Source organism: Oryctolagus cuniculus, chromosome 16 (genome assembly GCF_051225735.1).
Source record: "Oryctolagus cuniculus isolate XC-2025 breed Fujian yellow rabbit chromosome 16, ASM5122573v1, whole genome shotgun sequence".
In the NCBI taxonomy this organism is placed as follows: domain Eukaryota; kingdom Metazoa; phylum Chordata; class Mammalia; order Lagomorpha; family Leporidae; genus Oryctolagus; species Oryctolagus cuniculus.
The window spans coordinates 91,529,943-91,553,020 of NC_142882.1; the positions used below are offsets into that span (position 1 = coordinate 91,529,943).

General features: G+C 40.7%; 2 protein-coding genes across 42 annotated transcripts in view; one reads left to right on the forward strand and one right to left on the reverse strand.

Moving 5' to 3' along the window:
* Nucleotides 1-11,988, reverse strand: part of ZPBP (zona pellucida binding protein) — a 72,936-nt gene extending 60,948 nt beyond the window's left edge. For all 39 annotated transcript variants that reach the window (XR_016222902.1, XR_016222918.1, XR_016222919.1 and 36 more), the window contains exons 1-2: nucleotides 11,854-11,988; nucleotides 9,808-9,888 (exon numbers count right to left, since the gene is read on the reverse strand). Coding sequence is in view for 4 of the 39 variants with exons in the window: in XM_089315975.1 (XP_089172101.1) it covers nucleotides 9,808-9,888; nucleotides 11,854-11,980 (208 nt within the window). In the remaining 35 variants the exon portion in view is untranslated. The remainder of the gene's footprint in view (nucleotides 1-9,807; nucleotides 9,889-11,853) is intronic.
* Nucleotides 11,989-13,914: 1,926 nt separating this feature from the next.
* The window catches only part of SPMIP7 (sperm microtubule inner protein 7), a 52,434-nt gene continuing 43,270 nt past the window's right edge, over nucleotides 13,915-23,078 (forward strand). For all 3 annotated transcript variants that reach the window (XM_002721588.6, XM_089315974.1, XM_089315973.1), the window contains exons 1-2: nucleotides 13,915-14,473; nucleotides 22,927-23,024. In XM_002721588.6, coding sequence (XP_002721634.2) covers nucleotides 13,915-14,473; nucleotides 22,927-23,024 — 657 coding nt within the window. The remainder of the gene's footprint in view (nucleotides 14,474-22,926; nucleotides 23,025-23,078) is intronic.

Sequence of the window (23,078 nt, forward strand, 5' to 3'; positions counted from 1 at the left end):
CCCAGGAGACTTGTTTTATTAAAGGCTTGGGCCAACTGCAGCCTAAATGGAAGGGACCCTACCAGGTGCTGCTGAGCCTGCCTACCTCATAAAATTACAGGACAGCCCAAGCTGGGTACATTTGTCAAGGATTAAACTTCTAGCTCCTGAATTTTCAGAGGTACACATGGAAGATAAGTCTGCCTATACTTGTGAATCCATAGATCTCAAATAGTTCTTCAAAAGGCAAAAAGATAAGTAAAGCTTTAGCTTTTGTCATATAAAGGCTGTTGTACTTTAAGGCAGACATGTCTTATCTTCTCTTACTTCTCTCTGGAAGCTGTTATTGCCAGGAAAACCTATTAATGAGTTCTTGTATTATAATACTAGAAGATCCTGATATGTCACATGAATCTAATTTTAAAAATCTGACCACTGGGGGCCAGCGCTGTGGTTTAGCAGGTTAAGCCACCTCCGGCAGCACCAGCATGCCATATGGGCACCAGTTTGAGTCCCAGATGCTCCACTTCTGATCCAGCTCCCTGCTAATGTGCCTTGGAAAGCAGCAGGCAATGGCACAAGTGTTTAGGCCCCTACACCCACGTGGGAGACCTGAAAGAGGCTCCTGGCTCCTGGCTTCAGATTGGCTCACCTCCAGCCACTGTGGCCAGTTGGGGAGTAAACCAGCAGATGGAAGTGTTTAACAATAATTAAATAATTAATAATTAAGTAATTATTGTTCTCTCTCTCTCTCTCTCCTTCTCTCTGTAACTCTGCCTTTCAAATAAATATATCAGTCTTTTAAAAAAAAATCTGACCACCGCTTTGGGCAACCTAGCCTACATTTCAGGCCAAATTTCATAGCAAGTACTCAAGTCTGTGGATACCCTAAGGTACTCATGGACAACTGACAAGCCCTAATCTCTCAGCACCCCCTCAGGATAAGTGTTGGAGGCCACCACCTTCAACACCAACATCCTTATGGGTGCCAGTTACAGTCCCAACTGCTCTACTTTCAATCCAGCTCTCTGCTAAAGTGCCTGGGAGACCAGTAGAGGATGGCCCATGTACTTGGGCCCCTGCACACAGGTGGAAGACTCGGAAGAAGCTCCTGACTTTGGCCCATCCCAGCCCTGGCCATTGTGGCCATTCGGGGAGTGAATCAGCAGATGGAACACCTCTCTCTGTTTCTCTTCCCCTCTTCCTCCCCCCGCCCCGTAACTCTTTTAAACAAATAAAATAAATATTAAAAAATAATAAGTGTTGCAAATCTGAGCAAGGGGAATGACATGGGATAGGGCAGGTAGCTAGATTAGAGCCACAATCTTGAAGCCACACCTCCCCGGCACTATGTAATCGTATCTGCCTATCTTGTCAGTCAAGTAACCACTTTCTCAGAATATATCTCCCTTCACCTGGAACGTAAGAGCGGTACCATGTAATCACACCCCTTCCAACCTCATTAAAGAGGCTGGTAACTGGTAGGGGCTCTCTTTCTCTGCAGACGAGGATGAAGACAGGGTGCTGAGGCACTGTCTCTTTACTGCCATCCTTACCCCTTTCCCTTCCTGGCTACTCTATTCCTTAACTATTGCCCTGTGTTTGTGTGTGCATGTGTGTGTGTATGTTTTTCACCTTTGTGTGTGTGTTTCTCACCTTTTAAATAAATTTTACCACTTTCTGCATAAAAAAGAGACTTTTGAATGCTGATTCTAAATTTGCAAGATTAAAGGTTCATATTAAAGGTTCATACTAAAGGTTCTATTTTAAAAAGTAAAGAGGAGGCAAGGACTAAAAATAAAAGTTTCAAGATATATTAAAAAGTTACACAAAATAAAAGAGTAGTATGGTAGAGAAGTACAGAAGGTCTATACCAATAGGTAGAAAAAGTTGCTATGAGATAGAAGTGGCACACTTAAATCACAGATGATTCATAAATTATGTGGAAAATTATCTCAATATATATGTAAGTTAACTTAAGTTGATATCTCATACCATATAGAAAAAAAATTCCTGATTAACTAAAGATTTGCAGGTAAATAATTATTTAAAGAAACTGTAAAGCAATACCTTTATGACTTTGGATTATAGAAAATTATATTAATATAAAATACAAACATAGCATAATTAATACAACTTCCTAATTATAATCAATTTCTGTTCACTCCTACACAGAATAGGGACTATGTGACTTTGGCGAGAAGATATTTGTAACAAAGATAATCAATGATGGACCTTAAATGAGAATAAAATAATATTAAAGTAATTCCTTTGAAAATAGGATGCAAAAGTATAAGTAGAGGTACCTTGATCTCCAGCTTAGCAAAAATGGAAAAGCTGAGAAATATTTTGTGCTGGTAAGGATGTGGAAGAAGAGAATCCCAAAAGCACTATTGGAAAAGTGTGCACTGGAGCAGCCACGGTGAAGTCACCTTAGTGTGACTGAGCATGCTTATGTCCTGTTACCAAACTTCATCCCCATTCATAACTGATACAGATCATCTCTGAACATGTACAAAAAGAGAGATACAAAGTGGTGTTTACACACACACCAAGAAATGGGATGAACTGAAAATACAACAAAAATATAAATAAATGTTCACTGAAAATGTTACTGAATAAAAATAGAAAACTGAACTGAAAAGAATAAGTTAGAGGCAAATAAACTAAAGAAGGGATCTCAGAAGAGAAAAATGGCTAAAACAGACAGAAACTCATACCTTGTGTCACAAAAAAAAAAAAAAAAAAAAAAAAAAAAAAAAAAAAAAACAAAAACAAAAACACCCTGAGGAATTTCAGGCACTATATATCAACATATATATTGAGCATATTATAATGCCACAACTAGTAAAATATCACATAATCATCGACTTGTGATTAAAGATCTACTGAATTTAAATATTATTCCATGTTTATAATAAATTTAACATTATCCAATAAAATGAAGCAATAAAAGGAAATTATTTAAAGATAATTGTTTCATAATATCAGGTTTAAAAGTGATAGTCGATAAAATCAATGACAATGGCAGAGTAAGGAACTCCAAAAATCATCTCTTTCATAAAAGTAATGAGAGAAAAGGCAGAAGTTGTCAGAATAAGCATTTTTCAGCACCAAGAATAATCAATCTAATACTCTTGCCCATCTAGAAAATATTAATTCAAAAACAACTGAATATAAGTGTTACAGGCTAATTGTGCATACCCTTTCCAAATTCATATATTGAATAGCTAATCTCCACTACCTCAAAACGAGAACTTTTTTTAAGACAGCGTCCTTACAAAGGAAATCAAATTAAAATTAAGTCATTAGACTGGGTCCAAATCCAATACAGCTGACATATTTATAAGAGGGGGAGACTTGGGCACACAAATAAATGCATCAGGAAGCTGACGTGAAGAGGCAAAGGGAGAAGCTGGTCCCTACAAGCCCAGGAAAGAGACCTGGAACAGGCTCTTCCCACATGGCTTCCAGAGGAACCAATCCCACCAACACCTTGCTTTTGGACTTGTGGCCTCCAGAACCGTGCGACATTATACTTCAGTGTACAATCTACACTCTGTGGTGCTGTGTCACAGCAGCTACAGTAAACCAAACGCTTGGGAAGAGGAGTGAGTGTGCAGCATTTTATCTTGCCCACTTCCACTGATCTGAGATAGCCTTGAAAGCCAACAATCTGAAATCAAAATGAGAAGCAGCAGCCTGGCAGATCCTGGAGGGGATAGACAGGATTTACAGTGCCTTCAAAGACTCCTGCCAAAAGAGTTCTCATTGTTGACAAGTTAACAAAAACTTGGAAGACCCCACTTGCAAAGCTATTTTAACTTGATCTATGAGTAACTAGTGGGGAAAAAATGCTAAACTAAAAACATTTTTAAAAATAAAAGCTAGGAGATACTATTGTGGCATGGCAGGTTGGAGTCCCAGCTTCTTCACTTCTGATCTGGCTCCCTGCTGGTGTGCCTGTGAGGGCAGAGGAGGATGGTCTAGGGACTTGGGTCCCTGTGCCCACATGGGAGACCTGGAAGAAGATCCTGGCTCCTGCCTTCGCACTGGCCCAGCTATAGCCATTGCAGCTACTTTGGGGGTGAACCAGCAGATGGAAGACCCCTCTCTCTCCTTCTCTCTGACTCTGACTTTAAGGTAAATAAATAAATCTTTGAAAAAGAAAACAAGAACAGAAAAGATGGTGAATAATAGTTCACATGAACTGTGCAAAGTTCTGATGTACTGCTGGGAAAGTAGAAAGCCAAGCACGTGCATGAGCTATGCACAGGCCCAGAACTGTGCACATGCTCAGTAAAGACCACAAGGCCTTAAATTATCACAAATGACTGAAACTAAGGCTTTGCACCACATAAAGGGTATTTTAGATAGAGTTGTTAACTGCCTGTCTAAAGATGCAAGCTATGTCACAACATGCAAAGTCAGCTAGAATAAAAGACTAACTGGTTCCAAGTGTTTAATCATTAGCCTAATTAAGCTAACTGAGCCAAAAACTCAGTGGTTGCACAGGACAAAGAACACAAAATTCATAAAATTAGTTTTAAAAAGTCACTAATAGCCGGCGCCGCGGCTCACTAGGCTAATCCTCCACCTAGCGGCGCCGGCACACTGGGTTCTAGTCCCGGTCGGGGCACCGGATTCTGTCCCAGTTGCCCCTCTTCCAGGCCAGCTCTCTGCTGTGGCCAGGGAGTGCAGTGGAGGATGGCCCAGGTGCTTGGGCCCTGCACCCCATGGGAGACCAGGAAAAGCACTTGGCTCCTGGCTCCTGCCATTGGATCAGCGCGTGCGCCGGCCGCAGCGCGCCGGCCGCAACGCGCCGGCCGCGGCGGTCATTGGAGAGTGAACCAACGGCAAAGGAAGACCTTTCTCTCTGTCTCTCACTGTCCACTCTGCCTGTCAAAAAAAAAAAAAGTCACTAATAAAGTAAGCAAATCAACAAATAAATAAATCATCCTGGGAGGAGAAAAAAAAACTTTATTTCCAGAGTTGCCAAGTCATATTATTTAAAATGTACAGTTTTCAACTAAAATATGAAACAAGCAAAAAAAAAAAAAAACCAAAAAAATTCAGATTTTAAAAAAAGCAGCCAACTGAAACTAACAGACCAAATGTTAGACTTACTGGACAAAGACTTAAAGTTAGCTATTTAAAATATAATCAAAGACTGGGGCCGGCACTGTGGCGCAGTAGGTTAATCCCCCTCCTGCGGCACCAGCATCCCATATGGGTGCCAGTTCTAGTCCTGGCTGCTCCTATTCCAATCCAGCTCTATGCTATGGCCTGGGAAAGCAAGATGGGGCCAAGTGCTTGGGCCTCTGCACCTGCATGGGAGACCTGGAAGAAGCACCTGGCTCCTGGCTTTGGTTCCACACAGCTCCGGCCATTGTGGCCATCTGGGGAATGAACCAGTGGAAGGAAGACCTTTGTCTCTGTCTCTACCTCTCACTGTCTGTAACTCTACCTCTCAAATAAATAAATAAAAATCTTTAAAAATAAATAAATATAATCAAAGACAACCATGTCTAAAGCTTGAGATGTTCTCTCTCCAAATAGAGTATAAACAATGAGATTAAAACATAAAAGGAAACAAGAAGTTAATTCTGGATTAAAAACTACAATAACTGAAATGAAAAACTAGAAAATATCAACAGTTTGAACAAGGAAAAGAATCAGTAAACTTGAAGATAGGTCCATTTGGGATTAAATAGTTGAAGAAACAGACAAAACAAAAGAATAGAAATACATGAACAGAGTCTCAGAGAACTGAGGGAAATCATCAGGCTACCAGAGTATGTACCAAGAGAGTTACAGGAAGAGTGAAAGCATAAGGAAAAAAGAGAGAGAGAGAGAGAGAGAGAGAGAGAGAGAAAGGAAGGAAGGGAAAGGAAAGGAAAGGAAAGGAAAGGAAAGAGGAAAAAGGAAAAAGGAAAAAGGAAAAAGGAAAAAGGAAAAAGGAAAGGAAAGGAAAGGAAAGGAAAGGAAGGCAGGCAAAAACATTCCAAATTGATGAAAATCCTTTATCTATGCATCCAAGAAACTCAATGAACTCCAATTAGGATAAACCTAAACAGACCCACACCCTGACATCTTTAATTTAAAAAAAAAAAAAAAGAGCCAATCTTCAAAACAGCAAGAGAAAAGCAACTCTCAATCAAGTGATCCTCAATAAACAGCATATTTCTAATCAGAATCTGTAAAGAGAGAGAAAATGTGAGTGGATCTAAAAGAGGTGAAGTGATTAAATGAGTATTCAAAAAACTTACCACAAAGGAAAGTACATGGATTAACTGATGAATTTTCGCAAAGTAGAATTAACAACAAACCTTCACAGATGTCTAAAAAACTGAAAAGGAGAGAACACATCCTAACATGTTCTATGAAGCCAATATCACCCTAAAACCATATCACACAAAAACATCACAAAGAAACTGCATATCACTTTTCCTTATGAATGCAGACAAAAAAAAAACTAAAAATACTAGCAAATGAATGCAGCAGCATAAAAAAGGGAGTTATACATCATAGTTAACTGGGATTTATCACAAGAGCGAAAGGTTAGTTCAAAATTAAAGAATATAATGCATCACATTAATAGAATATGAGAGAGTAACCACATGAAACCTCCTCAGGTATAAAAAAAGCATTTGGCAAAATCCAACACCTTTCACAATAACAGCAGTTAACAAACTCAGAATAGAAGAGGGGCCGGCGCTGTGGCTTAGCAGGTAAAGCTGCCACCTGCAGTGCCAGCATCCTATATGGGCTGGGACTCTGGTTTAAGACCTGGCTGCTCTACTTCTGATCCAGCTTTCTACTATGGCCTGGGAAAGCAGAAGATGGTTCAAACCCTTGGGCCCCTCCACCTACATGGGAGACCCAGAAGCAGCTCCTGGCTCCTGGCTTCAGATCGGCACAGCTCCAACCACTGCAGCCACTTGGGAAGTTAACCAGCAGATGGAAGATCTCTTTCCCTTCCCCCCGACCTCGGTCTCTGCCTCTCTGTAACTCTTTCAAATAAATAAATCTTAAAAAAAAAAAAAAAAAAGAGAATTTACTCAAGGTCATAAAAGGTATCTATAAAAAACATACATCTAACATCATACTTAATGATGAAAACTGAAATCTTTCCTTTCCCCTCATATCAGAAGGAAGACAAGCATATCCTGTTATCAATACTGAACCAAAGGTTAAGATGAAGAAACTCACAAGCAAAAAAAAAAAAAGAAAAAAAAGCAGCAATACTGGAAAGGAATAAATCAAATTTTATTGCAAATGAGATATTCTAAAATACACAGAAAACAGAAAATCCTAAGGAATTCCCTTCCCAATGAAATACAGGTCATAAAAGAATTAAAGAAGGTGGTAATATATACTGATATGAAAATATCAAGTGTACTCCTATACACTGGTAATGAGCAAAATAGAAAGCTAAATAAATTAAATCCTCCCATTTACAATACCATCAAAACACTAAAATAGGAATGAACTTCACAAAAGAAATCTAATACTTACAAAAAAAAAAAAAAAAAAACACTGAGGTAAAATGAGTAAGACCTGAATAAACAGAAAGATATTCAATGCTCCAAAAGTTAGAATATTTAATACTGTTAAGTTGCCAAATATCACTCAATGTGATTCCTATTAAAACCCCAACAGGCTTTTTGAATAATTTAACAAGTTGATTCTAAAAAATTAATACAGAATTTCTGGGGCCAAGAATAGCCAAAACAATCATGAAAAGAACAAATCAAAGGACTCACAATTAATGATTCAAAACTTACAATAAAGCAACAACAACCAGAAAAATAATCAGCAAAATATATAAGAACAAATATAAGAACAAACATATACAACAACAGAATTTAAAGTCTACAAATTCAGGCATCTTTTAAAAAAAAAATTTACTTGAGAGGCATAGTTAAAGACAGAGAGAAGAAGAGAAAAAGAGGTCTTCCATCCACTGGTTCACTCCACCAAATGGCTGCAATAGCCAGGGCTGAGCCAGGCTGAAGCCAGGAGCCAGTAGCCTCTTCCAGGTCTCCCACGTGGGTGCAGGTGCACAAGCACTTAGGCCATTTACTGCTTTCTCAGGCCATCAGCAAGGAGCTGGATCAGAAGTGGAGCACCCGAGACTCCAACCGGTGCCCATATGGGATGCAGGTGCCACAGGCGGATGCTTAACCTACTATACCATGGCAGTGGCCCCAACTCATGTATCTTACAAACCACACTGAATCAATTATGAATGGATTAAACACCTGATGTAAGAGTTAGACCATGAGACTCTAATAAGGAAACATAGGCATCAAATTTTAGAACCACTGACACTGATTTGGCAATAGTTTCCTGGTGTAACACCTGAGTCACCACACCAAAGAAAAAAAAAGAAATTACATTCTATCAAATTTTAAAATGTGTGCTTATATTATGACATGTTAAGTGGCATATTAAAAGTGAAAACACAATCCACATAATGGGAGAAAACATTTGAAATTCATAGCCTTCATGGGCACCCCATGCCTAGAATACTAAAAGATCTATATAACTGAATAATAAAAAGACAAACAACACTATTTTACAAAGGGCAAAGAATCTGAGTAAGGATTTCTACAAAAATGATACTTATGGGGCCAGCACTGTGGCACAGCAGGCAAGGCCGCTGCCTGCAATGCCAGCATCCCATATGGGCGCTGGTTCTAGTCCTGGCTGCTCCACTTCCAATCCAACTCTCTGCTATGGCCTGGGAAAGCAGTAGAAGATGGCCCATGACCTTGGGCACCTGAACCCACGTGGGAGACCTGGAAGAAGCTCCTGGCTCCTGGCTTCGGATAGGTGCAGCTCCAGCCATTGCAGCTATCTGGGGAGTGAACCAGCAGATAGAAGACCTCTCCTTTCTCTCTCTGCCTCTCCTTCTCTCTAACTCTTTTAAATAAAATAGTCTTTAGGGAAACACAAATAAAAACCACAATGAGATACCACTTAACACATACTAGGATGACAATAATAATAATATTATATTTAATAATGCAAAATAATAAGTGTTAGTATTCTGAGAATTTGAACCTTCAAACACTGCTGGTGTGAAAGTAAAACAGTCCAGGCTCTTTTTTAAAATTAGCTGGGCAGTTCCTCAAAATGTTAAACACAGAATTACCACCTACATTCCAGAAATTCTACTGCTAGGCATATGCCCAAGAGACCTGAAAGCCTATGTTCACACACAACAAAATAGTCTTCAGCCACAGAAAGGAATGGAGCACTGATATATTCTCTAACACAAAAGAATCTCAGAAACATTATACCAAGCGAAAAAAGCCAGACCCAAAGGCACACGGGGTGCGATTTCACTTATGTGAAATGTACAGAATAGGGAATTATACAGAGACAACACAACACATGGTTTCCAGTGGTTAGGGAGTGGCTATTTAATGGGAGGTGTGAAATCAGTGTGGACAGTCGCACAAACTTATCGATATACTAAGAACAACTGAATTATATACCTTAAAGTGGAGATTTTATGACAAGTGAGTTTTTCTCAAGTTTTAGATACTCAAAACCAAAGTTGTAGCTGCAATACTTCATAAGATTACTACAAAATCCTACAAAGTCAAAAGCTTCATATCAAGCAAAAACTGTACATGAAACTATAATTTTTAGAAATCTTCATAATTTAAGCATACTGATTTAGATCTAGATCAAAACAATGTTATGAAAACCATAATAATCCATGTCTACAGAAAAAAATACCTTAGAAGACTAAGGTAACTGGGGAATATTAGCAAAAGACATTCTTAAAATTACTGAAAATCTACTTATGAGTACCTGGAAAATTTGGTGATCCCACTATTTTCACCGCATCTTGGGACAAGCGAAAACCTCTTGGTACTCGAACCAAATATCCAACTATTAGAAACAAAAGAAAAATTAGTCAACCATTTGCCTCACTATAAATCCCAAAATATTCAAATAGCTTAGTATCATTGTATGTTTGGCGTTGGTTGAGATCCATAAAACAACCTCCTCAGCGATCAAGAGCTCTCTCTCTCTCCTAACTCTACTCCCTTTCACAGGCTTCAGTGAAATTAATCTACCCACTGTGTCCATGATAGCTCACCTTTGGCTTTTTGTACATCCACTTAGAATATTCTCCTCATGTTTTAAAAGTCCCAGTCTCCCAGCCATCCTAGCCCAAGTCACAAATCCTTTCTCTTTCAAAGCTCCTGTTTGTCCTGATTTTCACTGTCACAACACATCACTGGCCCCTCTCTTGCGGCATTCACTCCACATTTTATTGTGGTACTTTACACATCACTATCAGTTTCTTCATCAGATTGTAAGCTCCACTAACAGTGGCATCAGTGTCTACATCCATTTATTGAGAATGAGTACTAAGCATAACACCTTTAACCATAGTAAAATATTAATAATCGTGGGTGTATTCTCACAGTCTTCAGCCATTGTTGGATGAGTGAGGTAATGGACACAACAGTGTGAACAGGACAAGAGGCAAGGGTGATATAAAAATGCAATAATACTAATGGACCGTACCCAAATAACCTTTAACAGCAAGGGAGTACAGTGCAACGGAAATACACATCCTCACTTTAAATCCTAATCCTGACACTTCATGGTTTTAGAAGTCACTTTAGCCTCCAGGCGCTTTTGTTTACTCATTTGCAAAATGAGACCGATTATTCCAGCCTTTCAGAGTTACTTTAGAAACAATGGACTACTGGATAAACTGGAAAATGCTACATAACTATCAGTTTTTTATTCATGGCTTATGTATTAAGATACTGACAGCTCCTTCCATCTCTTGTACTCTCCTCTGTGCACTCTTGCTATTGAATCAAAAGAAAGGCAAAATTTTAAATTGAAAACCAACCTTTTCTACCCAGTACAATACCATGAACCCTAGCACGGGATTCAGTGCCCTGGTTAAGCTCTTGCTTCGGAGGCCCTCATCCGTATCAGAGTCCCTGGGCTGGAGTCCCGAGTCTGCTTCTGATCCAATTCCCCACTGATGTGCACCCAGGGAGGCAGCAGGCAATGGCTCAAACACTTGAGTCCTTGCTACCCCTGTGGGAGACGTGGATGGGGTCCCAGCTCCTGGTTTCTGCTTGGCCCAGCCCTGGCTGTTAGGGGCATTTAAGAAGGGAACCAGTGGATGGACACTCTATCCCCCCACCCTTTTCTCCGCCCTTCCCTCTCTCCCCTTTTTTAAAGACAGTGAAATAATTTATTTAAAAGACTATAACCAACAAACACCCTTTTCCGAAAAACTAGTCTCTATGAACTTTTCTTCATTCTCCCTCATTCGGACAAGTTTTAGCATTTGAAACAAATCCGCTTTGTGCTTTTTATTTCTCAATTTCGGGAGAGAGACTTTTCTTAAAAAGCGTAGATAGAACTGGAACACAACGTCATGGAGGCACACAACCTGTCAAGCGTTAAAGAAAGCTCGGTAAACCCGTCCCTTCTTCCTTCGGGGTTCCTTCACTCCTAAAAATGTATTTGGCAAAAAGGAGGGAAAAGCAGGTGCCTTGTTCAGAGTCCGCGACAGCGAACGCCAACAGAGGGCGCTGCAGCACCACCGCGGGGCTCGCCGGCCCTCGCCGTCCCGCGCCGCCCCGCACCGCCCCGCACTGCCCCGAGGGCCGCGGGCCCGAGCGCGGCTCCGTCCCGCCGCGCTGTGCGCAAAACTCCGACCGCGGGGCGCGGCGGCCGCCACTCGCTCCCGGAGGCACAGCTGTCTGGCGCCTTCCGCAGCGCACACACGGCTCTCGTCAGCCGCGGGCCCGGCGGGCGTCTCCTCACACGCCCGGGGCACGTGACGCGGGAACCGCGGCCGGCGGCGCCGCCCCTCACCTGCCGGGGGCGCCCGCACAAGGAAGGCGGCGAGAAGGAGGAGGACGGCGCCGCGGGAGAGCGGGGAGCCCGCCGCCCGGGCCCGCCGCCAGCCCCGCCGCGCCCGGCCGGCGGCCGAGGCCTCCATACGCACGCCGTCGCCGCCCGCTATCGTCCGCGCAGACGGTCGTTACGCGGCGCGCGCCCACCCGCCGCCGGAAGTCGGCGGGCGGCGGACCGGAAGGACGGACCGGACGGACGCGCAGCCACTTCCGCCCGGGCTGTTGCCAGGGGTCGGCGCGGGTGGGCAGCCCGGGGTCCCGGCGTGGGGCCGTGGGGCAGCCGGGGCCGTCGCGACCCGACCGCCGGGCACCGCCAGCCGGGGGATCCTGGAGAACTTGAGCGACGGGGAGGTTCCGGAGCTGGAGAGGAACCTCGAACCCCCAAGTCCGTGCCTTCACCTCAGAGTGGAGCTGTGGCTCCGGGCGAGGGTGTAGACGGGTCAGCCCCTGCGAGTGAGGACCCGTGGGTGGGCGCAGGTCTGGCCCGTGCAGGAGCTCCTGGGTCTTGGAACTCACACTCTCCCGATGTGCGGGAGTTAATCGGGGTGCAAAGCAGTGCGCACCCAGTGGAAGGGAAGAGGGAGGCCTTTAGCCCGCGCAGGAAGAAATGACCGCGGACGAAACTTCTCACCCACATGCGTAAAACCTACAGAACCACCCGTCAGCCGAAGGGGCCGTTTCACTCAGATCTTAGAAAACTTGAAGAAGAATCATGCCTCTGCTTTTCCTTCGCTGAAAGGAGTTTCTTACTGTTAAGGGAGCAGGAGAAGGAGATTTTATGCAGTCGACGCAAATACATTGAGTGAAGTTTGAGCACCGAAACACAGAATGCCTGATAAGGGTGTTGTCACCTTTGAAAATGAAGCCGCAAGTGATCCTGGGTGGAGTCAGTGCTGTCACTGGGTATCCTGCACTCCGACAGCCTCGCCACCTACTTCACCTCGTGTCTCGTTCAGTAGTAAATCTCAAAGCTTTACGGATTTGGGGCGGCTCATAGGCATTCCGTTACCCCCCAGTACCACAACCCCCTGCTCTCTGCAGTTGGCCGACTGTAGAGAATATACTTCCATCTTTTGAGCTAGAATCTTGCCTGGTTTGCATTTTTCCTGCAGTAAGGATGGCATGTGCTTCTATCCCCAGTTCTAGTGTTGGAATTTCTTTAGTAGCAATTTTTATGCAGGACCAAATTAGAATAGAGCTTTTTAGAGAACTTGTGTATTAATGATTTAAACGAAATGTGTGCTGCATGTTAATAAGTAACCCATGATGATTGAATGAGACATTCTGCAAGGGGTGAATAATCAATACTCTTGTTTTCTGAAGTGAGCTTAAAATCCTAGTTGCTCTTACTTCATACATCATGGTAGCATGCAGGGAAGTAAGGATAATTTAGGGCATGAAAAGAATGAACCTGCACTTCTTAACTTGTGACTATTTGTCCTTAAAAATTAGATGCAGTATGTTTATTTTCTGCAGTCCATTGACGTTTACTGTTATTTAGACAGTAATTTTTTCTGTCAAGCAAATACTTTACTGTAGGCACATGTGTGTATATATATATACTTTTAATATGTATGATTATTGTCACTGGGTTGGCTGCTTTATATTCCTTTTATCATTTTATCCATTGAAATACCAAGTTATGGAAAGTTAAGATAAATGAACACAGATCTCTTAACCATTGGGGATAAAAGCATCATGAAAGTACTCATAAGGCTATTTTGGTTTTACTTAAGAATTACATTATGACTTACATAGTAAATGGCTCAATGTATTAGAATTCCAGTTGTTGCCAAGCAACAAGACTTGGCTTATTTTTTCTTCTCTTCCTTTATTGCTCTCTCCTAACTTTTGTGGAGAAAAAAAATTTAACTTAAAGGAAAAAGACTATTCTACCCACATTAGAAGGCTGGATAATTTTATGCTTGATTAAACCAATTATTTAAAATATAAGAGTTTGTGTAGTTGAAGGAGTCATCAGAAACAATTGATACTCATCAAAAATATAAAGACAAAGGCCATGGATACAGAAGTTCGGTACAAACCTGGAAAGATAAGTATCTCTGAAAGGTTCATCCATTCAGGAACAAAGTCCCTTAACAATACAGATTATCCACACTACTGTGATCTCTTAAGAAAAATCAACATGCCTTTTGTGAAAGGATTTGAGGACAGACATAATTATGGCAGACTTGAAAATAAGTGCAACCCTTCCTTTCTTAAGTTTCATCCTTATCCCCCTTCAGTCCTGCCAGACTATCATTTGCACTATCCCTATCCCCCGCCATATGGGCCAGATTATCCATTATTTCCACTGCGGGATGATGTGCCCTTAAGTGATTCCTGTTCAATGTTTATGAGTCCTGGTGGTGATGCTGATTTAAAGCCTGGCGTTGGCAGAACCATACCAAACCTGGTTGATTTCAGTGATGTGAAACCTCAACATCGAGTTCCTAGACCAGACACAGGATTTCAAACAACAATCAAAAGGCAAAAAATTCTATCAGAAGAACTGCAACAGGACAGGAGATGGAATTCCAGAGAAGTGTCGGACACCTCCATCAGAGCAAGGCTTGGAGGTAAATGAAGGGATGTGGATGTTACGTGTTTTAAGTACTCCATGAGGGAGAACAGGATGTATGTATTCAAGATTTTCAGGGTTAAAATGTTAACAATAAATTATTTAGAAATTAGAGATTCTAAGAAAAATTATAGCCTTTTTATAAACTTTTTTGAAAACGCGTTTTAGGTGCTTTTTTAGAAGGGCATGCGTTAGTTTGAGTGACTAACACAAACTGTACAACAGTTTGTTCTATATTTAAGGGTAACTTAATTTTATCCAAAAGGAATGTAGTTATCACTTTGATAATTAATAGCAAGCCTCTTTTTCTTCATCAGAAAATAATTTGGTGATTAATAAAGAGTTTTTTAATGATTTTTTTTTTTAGTTATCTTTATTTAAAAGGCAGAATGTTGGAGAGGGAGAGGCAGAGAATATCTTCAATATGCTATTTCACTCTCCCAAATGCCCACATGGCTGGGACTGGGCCAGACCAAAAACAGGAGCCTGGAACTCCATCGGGTTCTACCATGTGAGTAGAAGGGACCCAAGTACTTGGGCAGCCCTCCTAGGCACATCAGCAGGGAGCTGGATTGGAGGCATAGTAGCCAGGATTCAAACTAGCACTCATGTACAAGATATGGGCATCCCAAGCAGTGATTTAACCTGCTGTACCACAGAGCCTAACCCAATAGTTAGGTTATAGTGTTTGAAATGAAACAGGAAAGTAGTTGAAAGTAATTTTTCTGTGTATTAAGAACAGAAGCCAAAGAGAAACAATCATTGCATAAATAGATCTACATCTTTGGAGGCAGGAAGGATAACCCCTTAGCCACGTCGGCACAAGCATTAGTTTATAACCCATTGGAAATTCTATCCAGGGAAATATGGCATTGCTGAGAATCAAATATATTTGTATCTACATATGACAAATAGCTATATATCTAGACGCTAAAGTGTACAAGTCTTGGCATTGAAGGAACTGTTGATGAGTTCATATCCGTCTCACTACATTTCACTGATTCTGACCTAATGACTTTTTCTACTTAATTAAGAAACAAGCTTGAGCTTAATATTTGCTAATATCGTGATGTAAAATGCTATTGCTAGTCAAGAATTCATTAGAGGAATGGAAATCTTTTTTTTCATTTTAGGCAAGCATGTTACTTACCTTATAGGCAAAAAACTTTAGTGTAATTTTAGGGATAAATTTGCTGGGTTTTTTTTCCATGTAAATTCTACAAATGAACTCATAAAATACTATTCCAAGGAGATATAGGTTGAATAAATGGTTTGGTAAAGCTAACATGAAGCTAAAATTAATGAACTTTGCACCCACAATTCATAGCCAAACATAAAACTCATTTGTCCAATGTATTTCACTGCTTGAATCAGTACTACAGAGGACCTCAAAAGATTGACTCTAAGTTAGACTACCTGGGCTCAAATCCTGGCAAATATATACTATATGACCCAACACTATATACTGTACTTTTTATGACTGTGTATCCTTATTTTTCAAATTCACATACTTGTAACTCATTATAATGGTAAGGACCATTTACTGTAATTCATTTAAACATATATGACATAAAGAAAGGAACCAATAAATATTCAGATTGTATAAAGGTAGACTGTATAATCTCAGTTACCTCATACCTAAATTGGGAATGATAGTAATTGACTTATACTATTGCAATAATTAAGACATTTAAAGTGCTTAGCAAAATTTCTGGAATCTGATAAAACTTTCAGTTAGTATTAGCTATCAGTTGCTATGAACAATGTCAGAGTGATATCTGCAATTTGGGAGTTGAGTTCAGTATAATTTATGCTAGGCTTTCAATAACTAAATCCTAGAAATAGACATTAATTATAAATGATATGCACTTTCAGGTTTTAGAAAACCTAAATGCACATTATTCTCAATACATTCTGATAAAGGACGCCTCAGAATTGGTTATGTGACACACCAGTATGCTTTTTTTTAAAGAGTATTTATTTGAAAGCCAGTTACAGAGAGGCAGAAAGAGTGAGAGCAAGAGCAAGAGTGAGGGGTGGAAGGGAGAGAAATCTTCCATCTGCTGGTTCACTCCCTAACTGGCTGCAATAACCAGAGCTGAGCCGATCTGAAGCCAGGAGCCAGGAGCTTCTTCCAGGCCTCCCACATGGGTGCAGGGGCCCAAGGACTTGGGCCGTCCTCTACTGCATTCCTAGGCCATAGCAGAGAGCTGAATCAGAAGTGGAGCAGCCAGGACATGAGACATGAACCAGCACCCATATGGGATGTCGGCACTGCAAACTGTGGCTTTACCCACTGTACCACAGTGCTGGCTCCAGCCAGTATGCTTTTAAGTGGACTTTCACAAATATAAAGCAAGATCATTAAAAATGATATTGCTTATTTATTCTCGTCCCATTCCAACCTTGTCTAGACTTTAAATTGGGTTCCCTACTTCCTCTTTTGTGCCTCATTGGCTTTCTTTTTCACTTGCCAATCAACTATTTTAAACTTATTCAAATTATTTTCTAACCCTTATTGGACTCTGCCTTTCATTGCAGATGACCCATTCTTCGTTGACACAAAGAAAATAGAAGTTGTCTATGGTCACCTCCTTGCTTCCTACCTTTGGCCTCCTCATATCACTATTGTAACTTTGTATATGTTCCTGTCTTTGAAAACCCTTGTTTAGTTCAGGCTACTATAGAAAAATAAGAGTGGGTAGCAGAAAGAACAGGCATTTTCTTTTCCTCACAATTCTAAAGACTAGGAAGCCAAAGATTACAAGGTATTCAGATTGGTTCCTAGTAAGGAACCCCTTCCTGACTTATAGAATGCTGCCTTCTCCTTGTGTGAAGTGGCAGAGGGAGATTGAATTTGGACTGCCTTTCAGGTTTTGTTTTTTTTGACTAGCATGAACAGGATTTGTGTTAATTCATCTTTAAATGTTTGGTAGACTTTTTTGAAGCCATGTGGTTCAGGGTTTTCCTTGTTGAAAGAACTTTTTTACTGATTGATACCCTTCCTTCATTGCAAGGCTGTTATTTCTTCATGGTTCAGTTGTGGTAGGTTATGTTTCTAGTTTTCTGTTTCCTCAAGATTATTCAGTAGGTTGATACATAGTTGTTCAAAGTTTCTTATAATTATTTTATATCTGTAAACAGTTTTAATGACCCCCTTTCAATTGTAGTGTTAGTTATTTGAGACTTTTTTCTTAGTCAATTCTGTTTATCTTTAAAAAAAAAAACACATCTTGGTTGCAATGATTTTTCACTATTTTTTTCTTTTTCTATTTTTACATATAACTTAGTCTTTATTATTTCTTTCCTTTTGCCAACTTTGAGGTTAGTTCTTTTTCTATCTCTTTGAAGTATTAAGTTAGGTTGTTTATATGAAATCTTTCCTTTTAAATGTAGATGTTTATCACTTTGAACCTACTTCTTAGTTCTGCTTTTGCTGCATCCCTGGGATTTAGGTATGCTGTGTTTTCATTTTTGTTTATCTTGTGTTTCTGATTTTCTTCTTGATTTTTCATTCAATAAAAAGTATTTTTGTGTAGTTTCCATATATTTGTGAATTTTCTTATTTTTCTTATGTGGATTTCTAGTTCTATTCCATTTTGGTCAAGAATAAAACAGTTGGCATGAGTTCAGTCTTCTTAAATTTTAAGATTTTTATTGTGACCTATCATGTGATTTATCAATCTGTGTATCCTTGATAAGAATGCTTCTATTGGGTGGAATGTTCTGTACACATCTATTAGGTCCATTTGATCTATATGTTACTCAAGATCTCTGCTTCATTATTAGTCTTTATCTAGTTGTTCTAAAGTCAGATATTGAAATATCCTATTATTATTGTATTTCTGTCTCTTCCCTATGTTTTAATTGTCTGAATCTCAGAATATTTATGACAGTTATTTTGAATTCACTGTCAGGTAAATCATAAAATTCCATTTAATTATGGTCAGTTTCTGAAGATTTATCTTCTTCTTTTGTTTGTAGAATCATTGCCTAAAACTTCATTGTACTTGACTCACTGTGTAGGTGTTTGTGCATTAGAGAAACCAGGCACCTATTCCAGTCTTCATGAGCTGGCCTTATAAGGGAAAAGACCTCCATCTATCAGCCTAGTTAGGTTCTAAAGACCTCTACCAACTCTTTCCATCCCCAAAGAAACCTAAGAGCTGGGATTTTTGCCCATTTGCCTGTGCTGATCAGTGGGAAAGCTTTGGTGTCTTAACAGTCTAAACTGCCATCTCTATTCTCTCCCAAGCAACTAGACTATACTAGATCCATCAAGATTTTCTAGACTAGTGAGACAAGTGCTAGTTCTTTGTACAACCCCAGAGAAGTTTTGGTTCTGAATCTTTTTATGATCTGTGACATCTAGATCAATGACCCTATAGATCTAGGTCATTTACTAGCCCAAATAACCATCTCTGTCCTTCCCCGGGTGGCTAAACTGTGGAAGACCCATCAGTGCTCTAGGAATGATGATACAGGTGCTGCCTCTTTGGGCAAACCCCAACTTTTTCACTTCTCAGAGGGAAGCTAGAGAAACTGAGTTTTTCATTTGCTCACTGTGTGTTGAATATATAGGGATGGGGATAGATGTCATTTGCCAGCCAAGCTACCATCTCTTTTCTTCTGGGTTGCTAGATTGTGCTGGGTTCATCAGAGCTCCAGGGTTGATGAAACAGAAACCAGCCCTGTGGGGAAATCCCTATTGTGAAATATTTGGTACTGGACAAATGAACCAAAAACCGTTCCTCCTCTGCATGAATCTGGGAGCTCAAGAGTCTTTTCTGTGATTGTACTGCACAAGACAGGGACTTTGTGAGTGAGTGTCCTGAATCAGGGTGGGGTTGAGGGGAGAGAGTCCAGAGCTTCCTCTTCTGTCATCTTGATAATATCACTCCCCATAAGTGTGTTAGGTTTTTCATTTGTCTCAAGATAATTTCTAATTTCACTTGTGATTATTTTTCTTTGATTCATTGGTGGTTTAGTGGTATAGTATTTAATATCCATGTATGTATTTTTCAGATTTCTGTTGTTAAAATACTCAAGATTGAGAGTTTTATAAATAAAATAGCTTTATTTAGCTTACAGTTTTAGAGGCAGAAAGTCCAAATTTGAGAAGCCTCATCTGTTAGGTAATTTGTATGCAACATATCATTAAAGATAGCATCATGGCAAGAGTATGTGAGAGAAAGAGAGTTTATGTGGTGAAATGGGAACCCAGTGAGTGGGGTGGGCCCTGTTGTTCTTTATAAAAATGCACTTCTAGTGCGAATAAGTGGGGCCCCTCAAGAACTATTGAATCTCTTCCTAGGGAGTTTCCCCTAAAGACCTTCAGTAGGCTTCGCTTCCTTACAGTTCCATGCCTCTGCAGATCACTGTAGTGCAGGCCATCCTTCCAATACGCGAACCTCTGGCGGACAAACCATATCCAAGCCATAGCAATATACTTATTAATTTTAAAAGTTTTCCTTATTTTATTGATTGCTTATTTGGACTAGAAACACAAATTGTATGATTTCAGTTCTTGAAAATTTATAAAGATTTGTTTTTTAACTTAACATATGGTCTATTCTAGAGAATGTTCCCCCATATACTTGAGAAAAATGTATATTCCTTGGGGAGGACATTTGGTGTAGAAATTAAGATGCTACTTGGAACACCCACGTCCCATATCAGAATGCCAGGTTCAAGTCCCAGCTCTTCTGATTCCACCTTCCTGTTAATGCATGCCCGGAGAGGCGGCAAATGATAGCCCAAGTCCTTAGGTTCCTGCCACCCATGTTGGAGACCAGGCTCCAGATTTCAGCTTGACCCAGACCAGATGTTGTGAGTTTTTGGAGAAGGAACAAGCAGATGGAATCAGTTTCTCCCTCTCTCTCTGTTCCCCACAAGACTACCCCATGTGTGTATGTGTTGTGTGTGTGTGTGTGTGTGTCTGTGTGTGTGTTTCTGTATTCAAATAAAAATACTGTTTAAAAAGATTGTGTATTCCACTATTGAATGAATTTTTCTATTCAAATTACAGTGTTACTCAATTCTTCTATTTTATTGATCTTTGGTTATTCTATCCATTATTGAAATTGGGATTTTATTTAGATCTACCAATGCTGAAATCATGGATCATCTTAGCCCTCATCTAGGGGAAATCAAATTCCAATCTCATTCAGATGACCACATCAGAAGTGGCTGTTTCCTTGTTCACTGTTAGGGGCCTCTCCTCCCAAGAGGATATATATGGCCTCCTCTATCTTCAAAGCCTACAGTGGCACAGCAAGGCCTTCTAATACTCTAGTCTTTCTAACGCCCCTCCCAAATCCACAGACCACCCAGCACCCAATTGTTCCCTACCTCTCCCTTACCAGTCCCTTTGTTGGTTCTGCTCTGAATTTCTTGGCCAAATATTGACTGAATCAGAGAAGGCACTGTGGCATCAGGACACTCTCATCCCATATGAGAGTGCCCAGTTCAAATGCTGGCTACTCTGCACTTACTATTCAGCTTCCTGCTAATGCATACCCTTGCAGACAGCAGATGATGGCCCAACTGCTTGATTTCCTGCTACCCACTTGAGAGACCTAGATGGAGTTTCCTAGCCATAGCTGTTGTGGGCCTTTGGAGAGTGACCCAGCATACGGGAATGCACTTGCTTGCTCTCTGTCTCCTTCTCTGTCATTCTGCCTTTAAAATAAATTATATATATAACATGTATACTATGTATATATAATATTATATATAATTTATATGTATGCATATACAAGAGTCATGAAAACATTGCATTGAAACTATGAAACTACAAACGCTAAAAATATTACAACTACTAATTGTTAATAAACCTGTTGAGCATGTAAATTGTTTGCCAGAAATTTTGCCCCTTCCTTGTTAACTGTTAATTGTAAGAAATCAGGGCCGGCGCCACGGCTCACTAGGCTAATCCTCCACCTTGCGGCGCCGGCACACCGGGTTCTAGTCCCGGTCGGGGCGCCGGATTCTGTCCCGGTTGCCCCTCTTCCAGGCCAGCTCTCTGCTGTGGCCAGGGAGTGCAGTGGAGGATGGCCCAAGTGCTTGGGCCCTGCACCCCATGGGAGACCAGGAGAAGTACCTGGCTCCTGCCATCGGATTAGCGCGGTGCGCTGGCCGCAGCGCGCTGGCCGTGGCGGCCATTGGAGGGTGAACCAACGGCAAAGGAAGACCTTTCTCTCGGTCTCTCTCTCTCTCACTGTCCACTCTGCCTGTCAAAAAAAAAAAAAATTTCAAACCTGTAAACAAGGGTGTATATAGAGCCCACTAGAGTGGGCTCCAGGAGGACAAAAGCTTGTGCTGTCCCCAGAGTCTCTGATGAGTCATCACTCTTGTGCTTCAGCATCTCTGTGCTATCCACCTAGCTTCTAATTGCAACTTTCAAATTCACATTTTGCCAAGTTTTATTAATTTATAGAGTAAACTACAGAGTAGAGGATCAAATTAGAAATATCCATTGTGTAGGAGAACAGATCTCTTAAGCTACTAGAAATACTACAATCATCTTCACATATGCCTGTCACTTCTCCAAACCAGAGTAATTTGTGTTGTTATCAGTCTCTATGATTAAAACTGTCCAAAGGCAATCTATCTGTAAGTTAAGTCCAAGGCCTTCATGTCCTCACCCTGTCTTGTCCCTCTTGTTCATCTTCCACTGTTCCCTGTCTGCCATTTCATGATCTACAGCTAATATTTTATAGTTTTCATCCACATTGTGATGCTCTCACAGGGAGGCCTACCATTGCCCATGCTATTTGCTTGCCTTGAATGAATAGCCTTCCTCATGTCCTCTTTGTGCAAGTTCTACTCAGTTTCCAAGACTGGATCAGGTGTCATCTTCAGGAAGATGTCTCTGGCTCCTGACAATCTGGTTAGATGAGATATCCTCTGATACACCCCACAACACTCTGAGCTCAACTATTCTTACAGTTGTTGCATTATATAGAAATTATCTACTCATGGGCCTGTACTTTCTGTTTGCACAAGGGCACCTCAAAACCAGGAACCCTGTTTCTCATATTTATATGAGAAATATATAAGCAGTAAATACTTACCCTGTAAATAAAAGGCTGCCTTTATATTTGTTAGTCTTTTAGGACTTCTTATCTATCATTGGATGAATCATCTGCATGGTTAAGCAGACTTGCTTTTCATCATCACCGCCCCCAGCTACATGCACATTCACAGATTCATAGTACCCAACAGGTCTTTTCCAATAATAGGAAATAATTCTGCACTATTAGAATTATACTAATGTAAAGTCCAGAGCTATCCTCTTCTCATTCTGAGAGATCCAGAGAAGTTTTTAGAAAATACATTAAATAAAGAACTTACCGCACAGAGGAGCTTTCTACTGGGGCTACTTCTGGGTGAAGAAGGAATTTCTGTGCCATGTGTTTAACCCAGCGCACGTGCACTTTTTGTTTTCAGGTTGGACGAGCCCAGTGAAAGTTACTCCTTTGCAACCACATCATGAAGGCTGTTCAGTAAACCACGCATACTCATTTGATGAGGAGGCAGAGTACACAGTAAGATTTTCATACTGGGTAGTGTTTCACAAAAGTTATAATTAGGTTATTTCA